Source organism: Hemitrygon akajei, chromosome 9, assembly GCF_048418815.1.
Source record: "Hemitrygon akajei chromosome 9, sHemAka1.3, whole genome shotgun sequence".
Taxonomy (NCBI): domain Eukaryota; kingdom Metazoa; phylum Chordata; class Chondrichthyes; order Myliobatiformes; family Dasyatidae; genus Hemitrygon; species Hemitrygon akajei.
The window spans coordinates 108,345,715-108,361,450 of record NC_133132.1 but is presented as its reverse complement, the minus strand read 5'-3'; the positions used below and the strand labels follow the sequence as shown (position 1 = coordinate 108,361,450).

At 41.6% G+C, this 15,736-nt stretch overlaps 1 protein-coding gene across 1 annotated transcript in view; it reads left to right on the top strand.

Annotated features, from left to right (window-relative positions):
• LOC140733433 (CUB and sushi domain-containing protein 1-like) overlaps window positions 1-15,736 on the top strand; it is a 2,013,313-nt gene that overhangs the window by 293,084 nt on the left and 1,704,493 nt on the right. Inside the window, exon 2 of the mRNA XM_073056756.1 lies at window positions 676-892. Coding sequence (XP_072912857.1) covers window positions 676-892 — 217 coding nt within the window. The remainder of the gene's footprint in view (window positions 1-675; window positions 893-15,736) is intronic.

Here is a 15,736-nt window from a genome sequence, read left to right as displayed (position 1 = left end):
CAGCAGGTAGATGACAGCATCATCAACTCCATTGTGCACCTGGTAGACAAACTCCAGGGGATCAAGGATTGATCTGACCAGGGACCAGGGGATTGTATAAGGAGTCCATCCAAGAATCTGATAACAGTGGGATAGAAGCCATCATTGAGCCTGGTGGTATGTACTTACTTCCTTAAGCTTATCACCCCTACTGGGGCATGTGCTGCTGGCAGTGGCTCACTGTTCTCCTCCGTCCTGGGCCAACCTTTCAAATTGTCCTCAGGTATAGCCCATCTCTCCCAGTGATGAGGTCTTGAAGCTTCTGTTGTCATTCTTGTAGCTCTGGGTTTTTAACAGGATGGGGTTGTTCGACCCATGCCCAACCATCTTCCTTTTGCAGCCGGGCTTGGGAGCATTCATAGTGAGCTTCTGGTAGTACGTGCTTTGCAGCTCTTGTATCTTCTGCCTGATGGGAGAGGGGAGAAGAGAGAATGTGTGAAATATTGTGCTAAGTAAAAAGGACTGATCAGATAACAGAGGAATTTTATTAGCTCTCTGGGAAAGGTTTACTTTGCATTATTGGCTGTTATCTTGTCAAAAATGCTTTTTGTGTTTTTCATGTGTTGACTGCAAAGTTTGTTGATCTGAGCACAGTGTTATGTTCCGGTTAACAGTACGTTGTAATTTTTATTTCAGAGCAGAGCTGTGGTGGGTTAGTGCAAGGGCCTAATGGCACCATCGAGAGCCCTGGATTCCCTTATGGATACCCGAATTATGCAAACTGCACCTGGATTATCATTACTGGGGAACGAAACCGGATACAGGTGGTGTTCCAGATCTTCGCTTTGGAAGAAGACTTTGATATCTTATCCATCTATGATGGTCAGCCGCAGCAGGGAAACTTGAAGATGAGGTAAGATGTCATCTGTTATGAAATGAGCTCATGTACTCTGCACTCAACAGTTTGGTGACAGATGCGTTCATTCACTCTTTGTCTGTGCTTGTGTGAAAATGTTGGGTACTTCTAGTAACTAAATATCAACCAATTCCAAATTTTATTGAAGGTAAGTTCAGTTTTTTAAAGTTTGAACTACTTTAAGAATTCAACAAATGTTCAATGCCACAATTTGAAAATGACCATAGGACATAGGAGCAGAATTAGGCCATGTAGCACATCGAGTCTATGCTGCCAATGATCATGGCTGATTTAATTTCCCTCTCAAACCCATTCTCCTGCCTTCTTCCAGTGACCTTTGATGCCCTGAGTAATGAAGAACCTATCAAACTCTGCTTTAAATTGTCCAATGACTTAGCTGCCACTGCTGTCTGTGGCAATGAGTTCCACAGATGCATCACCCTTTGGAAATTTCTCCTCATTTCTGTTCTAAAGGATATCCTTGCATTCTGAGTTTGTGTCTTCTAGTCCTAGACTCCCCACTATTGGCAACATCTTCTGTTGTCTCCTTGAATTAATTATGTTTTGAAATCCAGCTCATCTCATTTTGGGTGAAGTAATATCTGAATGCTTTCTTCTACAATTGTCTCCATCTTTGCTGGTACAGAAAACAGACCAAAGGGTTAACTGCAGTACTTTTGCTGCTGTCTCTCTATTGGAAAACAGAGCAGTTCATGGAAACTGTTTCTCTGATAATGTCAGTGGTAGATGGCTCCCTGCAGTCAGAGCTTCAACATAAACTGTGTGAGGAGCTGCTGATTCAAACCCAGGTCCTACTGTTTCCAGTGTTTAATCTCAGCCATGATCAACATGAATAAATCAGTCATGATCAAATGGTGGAGCAGAATCAATAGACCGAATGGCCTAATTCTGATTCTTTGTCTTAGAGTCTTAAAACAGTTGACAATAGTGCCTTGTTTATGACTCAGTAGTTGGATTTATAGGTAGTATGTTGGATTCACTGGATTCTTGGCAGATAGGTGGAAATTTCCATTTTTGTCTATCAACAATGAACATGTTTTCTCTGCCAGCTGATTCACCAGTAGTGTTATAACTGATGACGTCTTTTAGCAAATATAATTTCAGTTAATGAAAGGAAATGAAAGGAAATAAAAATGACTATAAGGGGCATGTCAGTGCATCCATTTTGGTCATGGTACTGACAAGTTAAAATTACTAGATTTTTCTCTTAAGAAAGGAATGATTTCTGTTTTTAGTCTATTTTGAACAAAAGTGTCACTAAACTCTTGGCAATGGTGTAATTTGCAAATTGCTTGTATTCTATCTGGTGCTTATGATGATTCTACAAGGAATTGTAATAAATTCTCAATTGCGAGAATATCTGTCTGAGTTGGCCTTCGAATGATGGGTGCATTAATACACTAATAATTATGGCATCGACTTAAGTTATGAGGGCTAATGATGTATCACCTTGTTCTAATCACTTTATTGATTTCAATAATCCCTTTGTAAACAACTTGATCCTTTCTATGGTAACAGAAATTATTTCCACATGAGCTATAAAATGTAGGAATAGGAAGGCATCATTGTATCACTGGCTGTATGTAAATTCCAATGCACAGGAACAGAAGCAGATATACAGAATGGTGGTGCTTAGCCAGCTCGATCATGAGTACAGCTCTTTCCACCATTTAGGACTTCAGAAAGAGGCGATGGCTCAGGGAGGTGACAGCCATCACCAGGGACCAACACCATCCGGGCTAGGCTCTCTTCTTCAAGATGCCATTAGGCAGGAATTACTGAATTCTGAAGACCCACATCTCAAGGTTCAACAAAAGCTTCTTCCCCACTGCCATCAGGTTGTTGAACCAACCCGAAAAATATTGCTGTACTCATGACTACCTTCTCTGTAACCTCTTGCAGAGCTGTGCTTTGAAATTCACATACCATACTGTGATGCAACCAGTCAGAGTACTTTTATCTGTACATCACAGTCTTTGCTGACAAGCTGAATTGCCTGACATGTCAAAGAAAATAGAAATATCAGTGTGCCTTCTTCATGGTTGCATCTAAATGCTGGACCCTCTAAACGAATGTCAGATAACAAACATGAGAAATTCTGAAGATGTTGGAAGCCCAAAGCAACACACACCAAATTTTGAACCATAACTGTGAACAAAAATAAGCAGAAGAAATATAACCAGCAGCTGCAAAAGATAATTTATCCCTTCACTTACCTTTGCAAGCAGTTAAAGTACTACATCTGCTCATTTACCTCCATTCAGGACCCCAAACAGCCCTTCCAGAGGAGGCAACACTTCACTTGTGAATCTGCTGGGGTCGTCTATTGTATCCGACACTCTAATTTGGCCTCTTATACATTGGTCATACCCATCGTAAATTGGGGACCGCTTTGTCGAACACCTCTGCTCCATCTGCCAAAAGCAGGCCTTCCCAGTGGCAAACATTTTAATTCCAATTCCCATTCCTGTTCTGACTTGTCAGTCCCTGGCCTCTTCTTGTGGCATGATGTGGCCAATCTCAGTGTGGAGGAGCAGCACTTTATATTCCATTTGGGTAGCTTCCAACAAGATGGCATGAATATCAATTTCATTGAGAACAAAAACATTGAGAACAAAGTTTGTACATGTGATAAGCAAAGTATTGTTTTGTAAAATGCCTACAGTGTCGAGCCTTAATACAACCCATGACATCAAGGCTGAGAACAACAGAAAGCAAAAAAAAAAGCAAAAGCATTGAACAGAAAACAGGAACATAAGAGGTCACATTAACCTTTGAAAAACTTATTTAAGAAAGGATGTGCTGGTATTGAATTGAAGATGGTCCAGAGAAAGTTCAGGAGATTGATTCCGGGAATGAAAGTGTTAACATATGAGGAGCATTTGATTGCTCTGGGTTGGCACTTGCTGGAGCTCAGAAGGGTGTGGGGGGGTGTGTATCTCAATGAGACCTAATGAATATTGAAAAATAGTGGATGTGGAGAGCATGTTTTCTATAGTGGAGGAGTCTAGGACCAAAGGGCACAGGTTTGGAATAAAAAGACCTTTAAGATAGAGATGAGGAGGAATTTCTTTTGCCAGAGGGTGGTGAATCTATAGAGTTCATTGCCACAGATAGCTGTGGAGGCCAAGACATTGGGTACAATTAAAGCTGAGGTTGACAGGTTCTTGATTAGATCGGGTGACAAAAGTTACAGGGAGATGGAAGACAATAGGGTTAAGAGGAATAATATGTCAGCCATGATGGAATGTTGGAGCAGATCTGATGGTCCAAATGGCCCTATTCTACTCCTGTGCCTTATGGTTAAGCTCTTGTGATCTAAACCTATTAGTGGGTCATAAAAATTCTGAGGTGAGAGTTGAGCAAACTTAACACAACCCTGATGGTTGTAATTGTCGTTATTTTACAGCAAATTCACTTGGCACTTAGGCCGTCTCCTGAATGTGTGATTTCCATTATTTTAATGGAATTTGCTTTTAAGAGGAGAGTTGAGCTTTGGGCACTACAGTAGTGATTTGTCTAAGTAGTATTGAATGGCTATCATTCTTTAAGTAGCCTGAGAAAGTGTAGAACAAGCACTTTGCACAATCAGTTTAATTTGTCCTTGTTACAGATTCCATCTTTAGAAGTATTTTTCCTGATTCTTAACCCTCAGCAATATCCTGTGTTTTAAACCTGCTAGATATTTCTGTCACTGAACATCAATGCTCACCAATTCCGGATAGGATTTTTCGAAAGTTGGTTCTCGGATTTAGTGGTTACAGGCAAACCCAGTATTAATTGCTCATTCGAGAAGTATTGATGAATTGCTTTATTGAATTGTTCAAGATGCTATTTATAGAAACATAGAAAACCTACAGCACAATACAGGCCCTTTGGCCCACAAGGCTGTGCCAAACATGTGCTTACCTTAGAAATTACCTAGGGTTACCCATAGCCCTCTATTTTTCTGAGTTCCATGTACCTGTTCAGGAGTCTCTTAAAAGACCCTATCGTATCAGTCTTCACCACTGTCGCTGGCAGCCCATTCCACGCACTTACCAATCTCTGTGTAAAAAAACTTACCCCTGACATCTCCTCTGTACCTACTTCTAAGCACCTTTGAACTGTGCCCTCTCGTGTTAGCCATTTCAGCCCTGGTAAAAAGCCTCTGACTATCCATCATCTTCTACAACCTTATCAGGTTAGCTCTCATCCTCTGTTGCTCCAAGGAAAAAAGGCTGAGTTCCCTCAACCTGTTCTTATAAGGCATGCTCCCCAATCCAGGCAACATCCTTGTAAACCTCCTCTGCACCCTTTCTATGGTTTCCACTTCTTTCCTATAGTGAGGTGACCAGAACTGAGCACAGTACTCCAAGTGGGGTCTGACCAGGGTCCTATATAGCTGCAACATTACCTCTTGACTCCTAAACTTAATCCCATGATTGCTGAAGGCCAATATGCCATATGCTTTCTTAACCACAGAGTCAACCTGCACAGCAGGTTTGAGTGTCCTATGGACTTGGACCCCAAGATCTCTCTGATCCTTCACACTGCCGAGAGTCTTACCATTAGTACTATTTTCTGCCATCATATTTTACCTACCAAAATGAACCACCTCACACTGCCATCACGCTGCTTGTGTTGAACTCCATCTGCCAATTCTCAGCCCAGTTTTGCATTCTATCAATGTCCCACTGTAACCTCTGACAGCACTCCACACTATCCACAACACCCCCAACCTTTGTGTCATCAGCAAATTTACTAACCCATCCCTCCGCTTCCTCATCCAGGTCATTTATAAAAATCATGAAGAGGAGGGGTCCCAGAACACCACTGGCGACTGACCTCCATGCAGAATATGACCCGTCTACAACATTCTTTGCCTTCTGTGGGCAAGTCAGTTCTGGATCCACAAAGCAATGTCCCCTTGAATCCCATGTCTCCTTGCTTTCTCAATAAGCCTTGCATGGGGTAACTGATCAAATGCCTTGCTGAAATCCATATACACTACATCTACTGCTCTACGTTCACCAATGTGTTTAGTCACATCCTCAAAAAATTCAATCAGGTTCGTAAGGCATGACCTGCCTTTCACAAGGCCATGCTGACTATTTCTAATCATATCATGTCTCTCCAAATGTTCATAAATCCTGACTGTCAGGATCTTCTCCATCAACTTACCAACCACTGAAGTAAGACTCATTGGTCTATAATTTTCTGGGCTATCTCTAGTCCCTTTCTTGAATAAGGGAACGACATCAGCAACCCCCCAATCCTCCAGAACCTCTCCCATCCCCATTGCTGATGGAAAGATCATATGTTGTGAAAATAAACCATACTGAGAACATGAGTTCCTGAACCTGCTGCTGTGGAACTTAAGGCTCCTGTATCTCCTGCCCGATGACAGCAGTGAGAGGAGAGCTGGGGTCCTTGATGACGGGTGCTGTTTTGGTGTGTCAGTATTCTTCAATGGTGTGAAGGTCTTTACCTGTGATGGACTAGGCTATATACATCACTTTTTGTAAGCTTTTCTGTACTGGGCGGTGGTATTTCCATACCAGTCTATTATGAGAGTATCCAGTCAGGGTACTCTCCACTATGCAACTATAGAAGTTTGTTAAAGTTTTAAATTATATCCAAAGCTATGCAAGCTAAGACAGTAGAGGCAGTTTATGTTTTTATAAAACCATAGAACCATAGAACACTAAAGCACAGTACAGGCCCTTCAGCCCTCCATGTTGTGCCGACCCATATAATCCTTAAAAAAAGTACTAAACCCACACTACCCCATAACCCTCTATCTTTCTTTCATCCATGTGCCTGTCCAAGAGGCTCTTAAATACCCCTAATGTTTTAGCTTCCACCACCATCCCTGGCAAATCATTCCAGGCACTCACAACCCTCTGTGTAAAAAAAACTTACCCCTGATGTCTCCCCTAAACTTCCCTCCCTTAATTTTGTACATATGCCCTCTGGTGTTTGCTATTGGTGTCCTGGGAAACAGGTACTGACTATCCACCCTATCTATGCCTCTCATAATCTTGTAGACCTCTATCAAGTCCCCTCTCATTCTTCTACGCTCCAAAGAGAAAAGTCTCAGCTCTGCTAACCTTGCTTCATATGACTTGTTCTCCAAACCAGGCAACATCCTGGTACATCTCCTCTGCACCCTCTCCATGGCTTCCACATCCTTCCTACAATGAGGTGACCAGAATTGAACACAATACTCTAAGTGCAGTCTCACCAGAGATTTGTAGAGTTGCAACATGACCTCTCTACTCTTGAACTCAATCCCCCTGTTAATGAAGCCTAGCATCCCATAGGCCTTCTTAACTACCCTATCAGCCTGCGCAGCGACTTTGAGGGATGTATGGATTTGAACTCCAAGGTCCCTTTGTTCATCCACACTCTTAAGTAACTATGATAGCACTTATATGCTAGTCCAAGGATGGATCTGTGCCACTTAGCAACCCACCTATTTAACCCTACCCTAATCATTGGACAATTTACAGTGACCCATTAACCTGCCAACCAATATGTCTTCAGACTGTGGGAGGAAACTGGAGCACCTGGAGGAAACCCATGCCTTCCACAGGGAGTACGTACAAACTCCTTACGGTGGACGCCGGGATTGGATTCTGAAACCCAACATGTACAGTTTTTGCATGTAGTTAGTTTAATATGAGGGGAAAATTGGTTCAAGGGAGCCTAATGCTTCAGGTTTCATCCCAGGAAAAGGCTGATAGAACTCTTTGCAATACAGTGACAGGTATCCTCAAGTAGGTATTCATGGGGACATGTAGCATCAATTCCCAAATTTACTGAAAATCAAAGTCTGTTGTGAACCAGCAGGAGCTGGTAACAGTACAGACATATGATGCTGAACAGCATGCATTGGAAGGCAGCCAGGTAACAGTCAGCAAAATAAGGATTGCGACTCATCAATAAATCAACAAAAGGCTTGTAGGCTATGAGTGTGCTCTGTCTCCCATTTTTAAAAACTGAATGAGTGCTTGGTTGAGCAAAGATTTATTTGAAACCTTTCAATTTTCTCTCTGTCAAGTGGAAGTTGAAACACGTCAGGATGTCAGAGCTGGCTGTGGTGGAATATTGGTATTACATAGCTTTGATGACAATCCTTGGTGATAGTGAGAGAAGGCTGTGTTTAAATTGCAGGTAATTGGGATCAAATGAATGAAGAAGACTCCATCACCACTACTGGTGCATAAGCTGGCGGCAGTAGCCCAGCAGAGTCCTCTGTCCTTGGCCAGTCTTTCAAGTTCTCCCTAGGTGTAGCCCATCTTCTTGCTTTATTCTTCCCCTCCTAGGGATGAGATCTTTGGAGCTTTTGATGTTTCTATAGCTTTGGGTTTTTGCGCAATAGGATTGCTGGCTCCAGGTCCAATCCTACTTCTTTCACAGCTGGCTTTGAAAATGTTTATGGTGGAGTTAAATATTTATTTGTAAACTTCCTTCAATTCTCTCTCCATTAAGTGGATCTGATACATGTAAACACATCAGAGTTTGCTGTGGAGGAATATCTGTGTTGCACAGTTCTAATGGCAGCCCTTGGTCATGGTGAGAGAAGACATTGTTTAATTTGCAGGTAATTGGGGTAAAAAGCTACAGCAGTATTCAATGGCAAACAAAGCCTGAGGCTCAGACAAATCATAAACACGAGAGATTCTGCAGATCCTGGAAATCTTAAACAACAGACACAAAATGCTGCAGGACCTCAGCACGTCAGGCAGCATTTATGGAGGGGAATAAACAGTCGGCATTTTGGTCTGAGACACTTTATCACAACTGGAACTGAAGACGGCAAAGTCAGAATTAGAATTGGGGGTAGGGGAAGGAGATACATGAAAGCAAGTGAGGGGGTAAGTGGAAGGTTAGGGGAAGAGATGAAGTGAGAAGCTGGGAGGTGATAGGTGGAAGAGGTAAGGGCTGAAGAAGAAGGAATCTGAAAGGACATCAGAGTGGGTCATGGAGAAAGGGATGGAGGAAGGGAATCAGAGGGATGTGTTGGCAAGTGGAGGGAAGTAAAGGAGTGGACAATCTGACATTTCCCCACACTTGCCAGATTGTTGCCCACAATAAGTGAGAAATGGGAAAAAAGAGAAATTGGAGGAAGATATAAGCAGTCAATTTTTGAACAACACATCTCACCCCATCTCTTCTCCTAACCTACCCATACCTCCTCCTGGATCCTCTCCTCATTCCTTTTCTTCCATTGTCCACTGGCCTTTCCTATTAGATTTATTCTTCCTCCTTCAAGAAGACTGGGAAAGAAGAGGTCAGAACCAGTATACAGAGGTGGTGGGGGGGGGGGGGGGGTAGGGCTACAAGCTGGCAAGTGCATTCTCACAGCTACCCCTCTTTGATCTCTACTGCTCTTCCTTCATGGTCCACTTTCCTCTCCTATCAGATTCCTTCTACAGTCCTTTACCTCTTGCACCCGTCACTTCATCCTCCTCAGCCACTCTCTCACCTTCCCTCTCACCTGGTCACTCCTATCTCCTGCCAGCTTGTATTTCTTCCCCCACCCCCCCGGCTTCTTATTCTGGCTTCTGCCCTTTCTTTTCCAGTCATCTTCAAATGAATGTAACATTAGCATTCATTTTGAGAGGACTAGAATATAAAAGTGAGGATGTACTGTAATGCTGAGGATTTTTAAGCACTAGATCACGCTGAGTATTGTGAGCAGTTTTGGGCCCCTTATCTAAGAAAATCTGTGCCGGCATTGGAGAGGTTCTAGAGGAGGGGATCTCATTGAAGAAAGAAAGGGCTATCATATGAGAAGTGCCTGATGGCTTTGGGTCTGTAGTCACTGGAGTTTAGAACCACGAGGAGGGAATCTCATTGAGACACACTGAGTATTGCAAGGCCTAGATAGAGTGGATGTAGAGAGGATGTTTCTTATTGTGGGAGGAGTCTTAGAGTAGAACATAGAACAATATAGCACAGTACAGGCCATTCGGCCCACAATGTTGTGCCGACCCTTAAACCCTGCCTCCCATATAACCCTCCACCTTAAATTCCTCCATATACCTGTCTAGTATGATGGGGGCACAGCTTCAGAATAGAGGTCCATTTAGAACAGAGATGAGAACAAATTTCTTCAGTTAGAAGGTGGTGACTCTGTGGAATTCAATGCCACAGACAGCTGTGGAATCCTTGTCTTTGGGTATAATTCAGGTGGAGTTTGATTGCAGACTGCTTCCAGCACAATCCTTGGACTGTTTTGGTCATAGACAAAAAGAAACTCATTTTATTGTGCATGTGAGAAATAAAGCAGATCTAGGAGGCAGCACACAAGTTACCTTCCACATTTATCTGAGGTTTCCCTCAAGCCAGCTGCCTGATCCTCTCTGGCTATATTATTTGGCTTTGACGCACCCTTAGTGTAGTGTTCTCGCTCAGGTGTAAGAGAACACTGAACTAAACACCGAGGTAAACCGTCGTCAATGAAAATAGGATCGCAGTAAGATTAACCGTTTACTGTTCACTCTTCCACATTAACGTATGGTGAAAACTGTTGATAAAACAATACAAGATTTGTACAGTATTTGTTTCCTTCTTGATATCACATTTACATCGTAAATACTTGCAAAAGTAAACTACAACAATTACATTACATTAAAATGCAGCATACAGTCAGAATCTACTTACGTCATTGACTGCTTTAAATACACTTCAACACAAACTATCCGCAACTCTTTAACTAACGAAAACATAAACCTTATTGACCATTGTTACTTTTAACAGAATCAGCGTTAACATTTTAATTCAACATATCGATTATCTCATGAACTTACGGCATTGCTTCACTATGTTTCTAATGCGTAGAAGACAACTTTTCTTGAGCTGATCTCGCACATGTGAGCCCCCTCCTTCCCGTTTCTCCAAACCGGTATTTTCCCACAAGACGCGGCAAAACCGGATGTGACGTCATCACATGCCGCGATATATCACAGACAATGAATTTACTTTAAACAATCCTAACTTTAACAACTAAAAAATGCTAACAAATGAATTACTAAAGCGAAAATATTATAAACTAAACAAATGCCATAAAGGCAACACACTTAGTAATTCATCAATTGATTCTTTTTCTTTGTGAAAGATAAAACTGGTGGTCAAAGGAGACTTATTGTGCTAAAATGATGTACCTTTTTATCATTAAACACAGAGGCAGCACAGCAAAATCATTTCTACAGGCTAATACTTGCCCATTGTTTTTGGTTTGTACAAACTAATTACAGTCAACTAAAATTTTGCAACATTGCATGAATTCTCAGAGATTTATAAAGCCCACTGAGCCCATGTCAACCCATTAACCCATGTCTCTTCATATTTGTATCAATTCCCGATTAGATCCAACTACTCAGTTATACACTAGAACATAAAAGCGAGGCTGTACCGTAATGCTGAATCTTTATAAGGCATAGGCTAGACCACACTTGAAGTATTGTGAGCAGTTTTGGGCCCATTATCTTAAGAAAAGATGTGCTAGTCTTGGAAAGAGTTCAGAGGAGGCTGACAAGAATGATTCCAGGAATGAAAGGATTAACATATGAGGAACATTTGATGTACACATTGGAGGTTAGAAGAAAGAAAGGGACTCTTAGGGATACCTATAGACAAGGTAGAATGGACGTGTTGTGGATGCTTCCAATCGTGGGAGAGTCTAGGACCATTGGGCACTGCTTCAGAATGCAAGAATATTTATTTAGAACAGAGGTGAGGAGGAATCTCTTTAGCAGTGAATCTGTGGAATTCATTGGGTAGACCAAGTCATTGGGAATATCTAAAGCAGAATGATAGGTTCTGGGTTAGTGAAGGCAGAATAATAAATCAGCCATGAGCAAATGGTGGAGCATACTCAGTCTCCTATTTCACATGGTCTATACATCCTTTGGTAATCATGACCAAAGATGAACTTCCACTCTGCCAATCGTTTTCCCATGCAGTTCCTGCCAAACTTCCAACTTGCTATACATCATCCCTGATTGAAAATTACCCATCCTGAGGCACATTATATCGCAGCAGTGTGAGAAAGAGAAGATTAAAACGTGAATAATTATCTGTGTTTCAATTCCTCCTTTGCCTGAATGGAATTCTGGGTGGATTTTCTTTGTATTTCTGTATGACTGGTTCACAATCTCACCTACAAGCTGGCTATGTCTCAGGGTGAATCTCAGACAGGTATTCAAAAAGAGTGGAGATAGTTGTAATTGAAGGATATAAAACTGGATGCAGTCCTGCCTCTCTGTTTGATCCAATAGTGGAACAGCTGTTGTTCAGACTAAACATCAGAATGGAGGAAGAGATGTTATCTAAGTGACTTTGACCGTGAAATGATTGTTGGCACCATATGGGGTGGTTTAAGTATCTCAGAAACTGCTTGTCCCCTGGAATTTTATATCCCTTAGCTTACAGAGAATGATGTGAGAAAGAAAACTCATCCAATGAGTGGCAATTCTGTGGGCAAAAATGCCTTGTTAATGAGAGAGGTCAGAGGAGAATGGCCAGACTGGTTCAAGCTAACATGAAGATGACAGTAACTCAAATAACCATGTGTTACAACAGTGGTGTGCAAAAGAGCAAAAGAGTATCTCTGAATGCACACCATGATGAACCTTGAAGAGGATGGGCTACAGCAGCAGAAGACAACGAAGATACAGAAATATATTCAGTAGTCACTTTCTTAGGTGCTGTAGCTACCTAGTAAATGGGCCACCGAGTATAAAAGCTTATATTTTTATATCAATTTTTTTTTACCTTTCCATTGAAAATTATTATCTCGCCATTTCTCTGGAGAAATAAGGTGTTTCTAAATGAGATCTCCTGCAACTAACATTTGAATGGAACAGGTAATCTTGCTGATTTCCATCTCCGAATGATGCAGCATGTATTTGGGATGTGTGCCATTGTTACAGAGATGCATTAGAAGTAAGGAACATTAGTCATAGAGTAATCAACATCAATACATTTCAGGGATTAAGATATACTGCTGTGATGAGGAGATTAACTGTTGCTGTTGGGAATTAACAAAAGAGAAACCCAAAAAGCAAGAGTTTCTACAGATGATGGAAGTTGAGAGTAAGACAAACAGAATGCTGGAGGAACTCAGCAGGCCAGGCAGCATCTATGGAAATGAATCAACTGTCAATGATTTAGGCCAAGACCTTTCATCAGGACTGGGAAACACACTCCTTGACTGTGTGGCTCTTGAAGCCAGGTTTTGAGTTTTGGCAAGAACATTTTTGAATTGATGAACTGACTATGATTTTGAGACAGATAAGAGGCCATGGTATTGCAGGATAGATAGCAACATGGACAGCAGATTGGCTAATTGGCAGGAGGCAAAGAGTGGCAATAAAATGGGAGAGACCATAATATACAGGAACAGAATTAGGCCATTAAGCCCATCAAGTGTGTTCTGCCATTCAATCGTGACTGATATATTATTGTTCTCAATTCCATTCTCCTGCCTTTCCCCTGTAACCTTTGATGCCTTGACCAATCAAGAACCTATCAATCTCTGCTTTAAATATACTTAACGTCTTGGCTTCCACAGCCATCTGTGGCAATGACTTCCACAGGTCCACCACACTTTAGCTTAAGAAATTCCGCCTCATCTCTTTTCTAAATGGATGGCTCTGTATTCTGAGACTGTGCTTCTGGTCCAAGAGTCACCCACTATAGGAAACATCTTCTCTACATTCACTCTATGCCTTTCAAAGTTTGATAGATTTCAATGAAATCCACTCTCATTCTTCTAAACTTCATTGAGTACAGGTCCAGGGAATATGATATATCATCCTTTGTCAAGCCAGGATCGAATGGCAGAACAGACTTGATGGGCCAACTGGCCTAATTCGGCCCCTATGTGGTATGGTCTTAATGATGGAAGTATTAGACTTACAAGGTTTGCTACCATTGTAAGGAACTGCCAGAGCAGTGCCTCACTCAGTGAATTTGGTCATAGATTCAGAGAGCACTGCAGCACAGAAACAAGTCTTATGGACCATCTAGTCTGTGCTGAACTATTATTCTGCCTAGTCCAACAAGCTGCACTTGGTCCATAGCCGTCCATACCCCTCCTATCCAAATTTCTCTTAAATGTTGAAATAGAACTCATATCAACTGACACTCAATAATTCACAGTCCCGGTAGAGGAGATCAGACAAGGACCACTGAATACAGTTGGTGTAGTGGGGGCAGAACACAAGCATTATAGCAAGCTCTCCAACTTCTGAATAATCACTGCTCCAGCAACAGTATCTAGAAAATTATACAATTAATACCGTTGGGGACCACTGGGGTAATCAAAGGATCAATATCTGGATGTCCACATCTGAATGCAAGTTTTCTGGAGACTGAAGAATGCAGACTGTCTTGGGGTTAGAGGACTCTGTGTGTGGGTAGGAGTGAGGAACAGGGCTTGTTTTGCTGCTTGTTGTGTTCTGTTTTCAGGTTTTTAGGTAAAGCCATCAAAGGTTATGGGGCAAAGGCAGGAGAATGGAATTGAGAAGGATAATAAATCAGCCATGATGGAATAGAGGACCAGACTCGATGGGCTGAAAGGCCTAATTCTGCTCTTGTAACTTTTGGTCATATGGTCCAAACCATGACAACAGCAGAAATTATAGAATAATTTTATATAAACCTAAAGATTTATGAGAATAATTAAATGGAACCGAGAAAAAGTAAATGCAGAAAATAAAATTTGATAAAGGAACTAAAACTAGTAAAGGATAACAAAGGATTTTCTCATTCTCCAATCTTTAATTAAGTTATGCAGCTGTTTGTCATAACGCTTATCAGGCATCCCACAGAGAAAGCATTCCTGAAACAAACCAAGGCATATAGTTGAAACATTTGTTATTTTCAAGTAAAATGATGTTTAAACATTTAATGGTGCACATTGAGATTAATATTTTAAGTCACAAAAAATTCCAATATGCCTTTTTTATTAATTAAAAATTTCATGAAGTGTTGTCAGAAATTAAAGAAGTGTTTGTCTCTGGGAGGTTTCTTTGAAGCCATTGGCAGTTAAGTATTCATTTCTTTTGCTGGAGCTCGAGTGACAGGTGACAGGTTTGTCATTTTCTGAACAATAACTAAATAGGTCTCTATTGCCTCAGACAAAGGTACCAACCAATGACTGCAGTTCTGCAGGACACAGACAGTATCTTTGTCTTGGGTAGAGTTTGTGATTGGGATGAAGCACTAACCTTTCCGGAGTCAGGTTTAAAAAAAAATCACAGACATACACTCAGTGGCCTCTGAGAGCGAGTTCATGGTCTTTTGCTGCTGTAGCCCATCCACTTCAAGGATATGAGGTACAGTCAGAGATGCTCTTCTGCACATCTCTTCATCAAGGACAGCCACCATCCAGGCCATGTTCTCTTCATGCTGCTGCCATCACGAAGGAGGGACAGGTGCCTCAGATTCACGAACAGTTATTACCTCTTGATTCAGAGGGGATAAATTCACTCAGCTTTACTTACTCCAACACCTTGACTTTGTTGTGTCTGTTTTTTTTTAATTGATTCTATTGTATTCCGTGTTCTACTCTGAATGCTGACAAGAAAATGAATCTCAGGGTAGTATACGGTGACATATATGTACTTTGATAATAAACTTGCTTTGAACTGTTGAAATGGTGGATGGGTGGAGGAAGGGGATGAAAAAAGACTCTTGGAGGAGATAGGTGGAAGAGGAAAAGGGCTAAAGAGGAAGACATCTGATGGGAGAAGAGAGTGGGACATGGGAGAAAGGGAAGGAGAAAGGGCACCAGAGGGAAATGATGGGCAAGTGAGGAGAAGA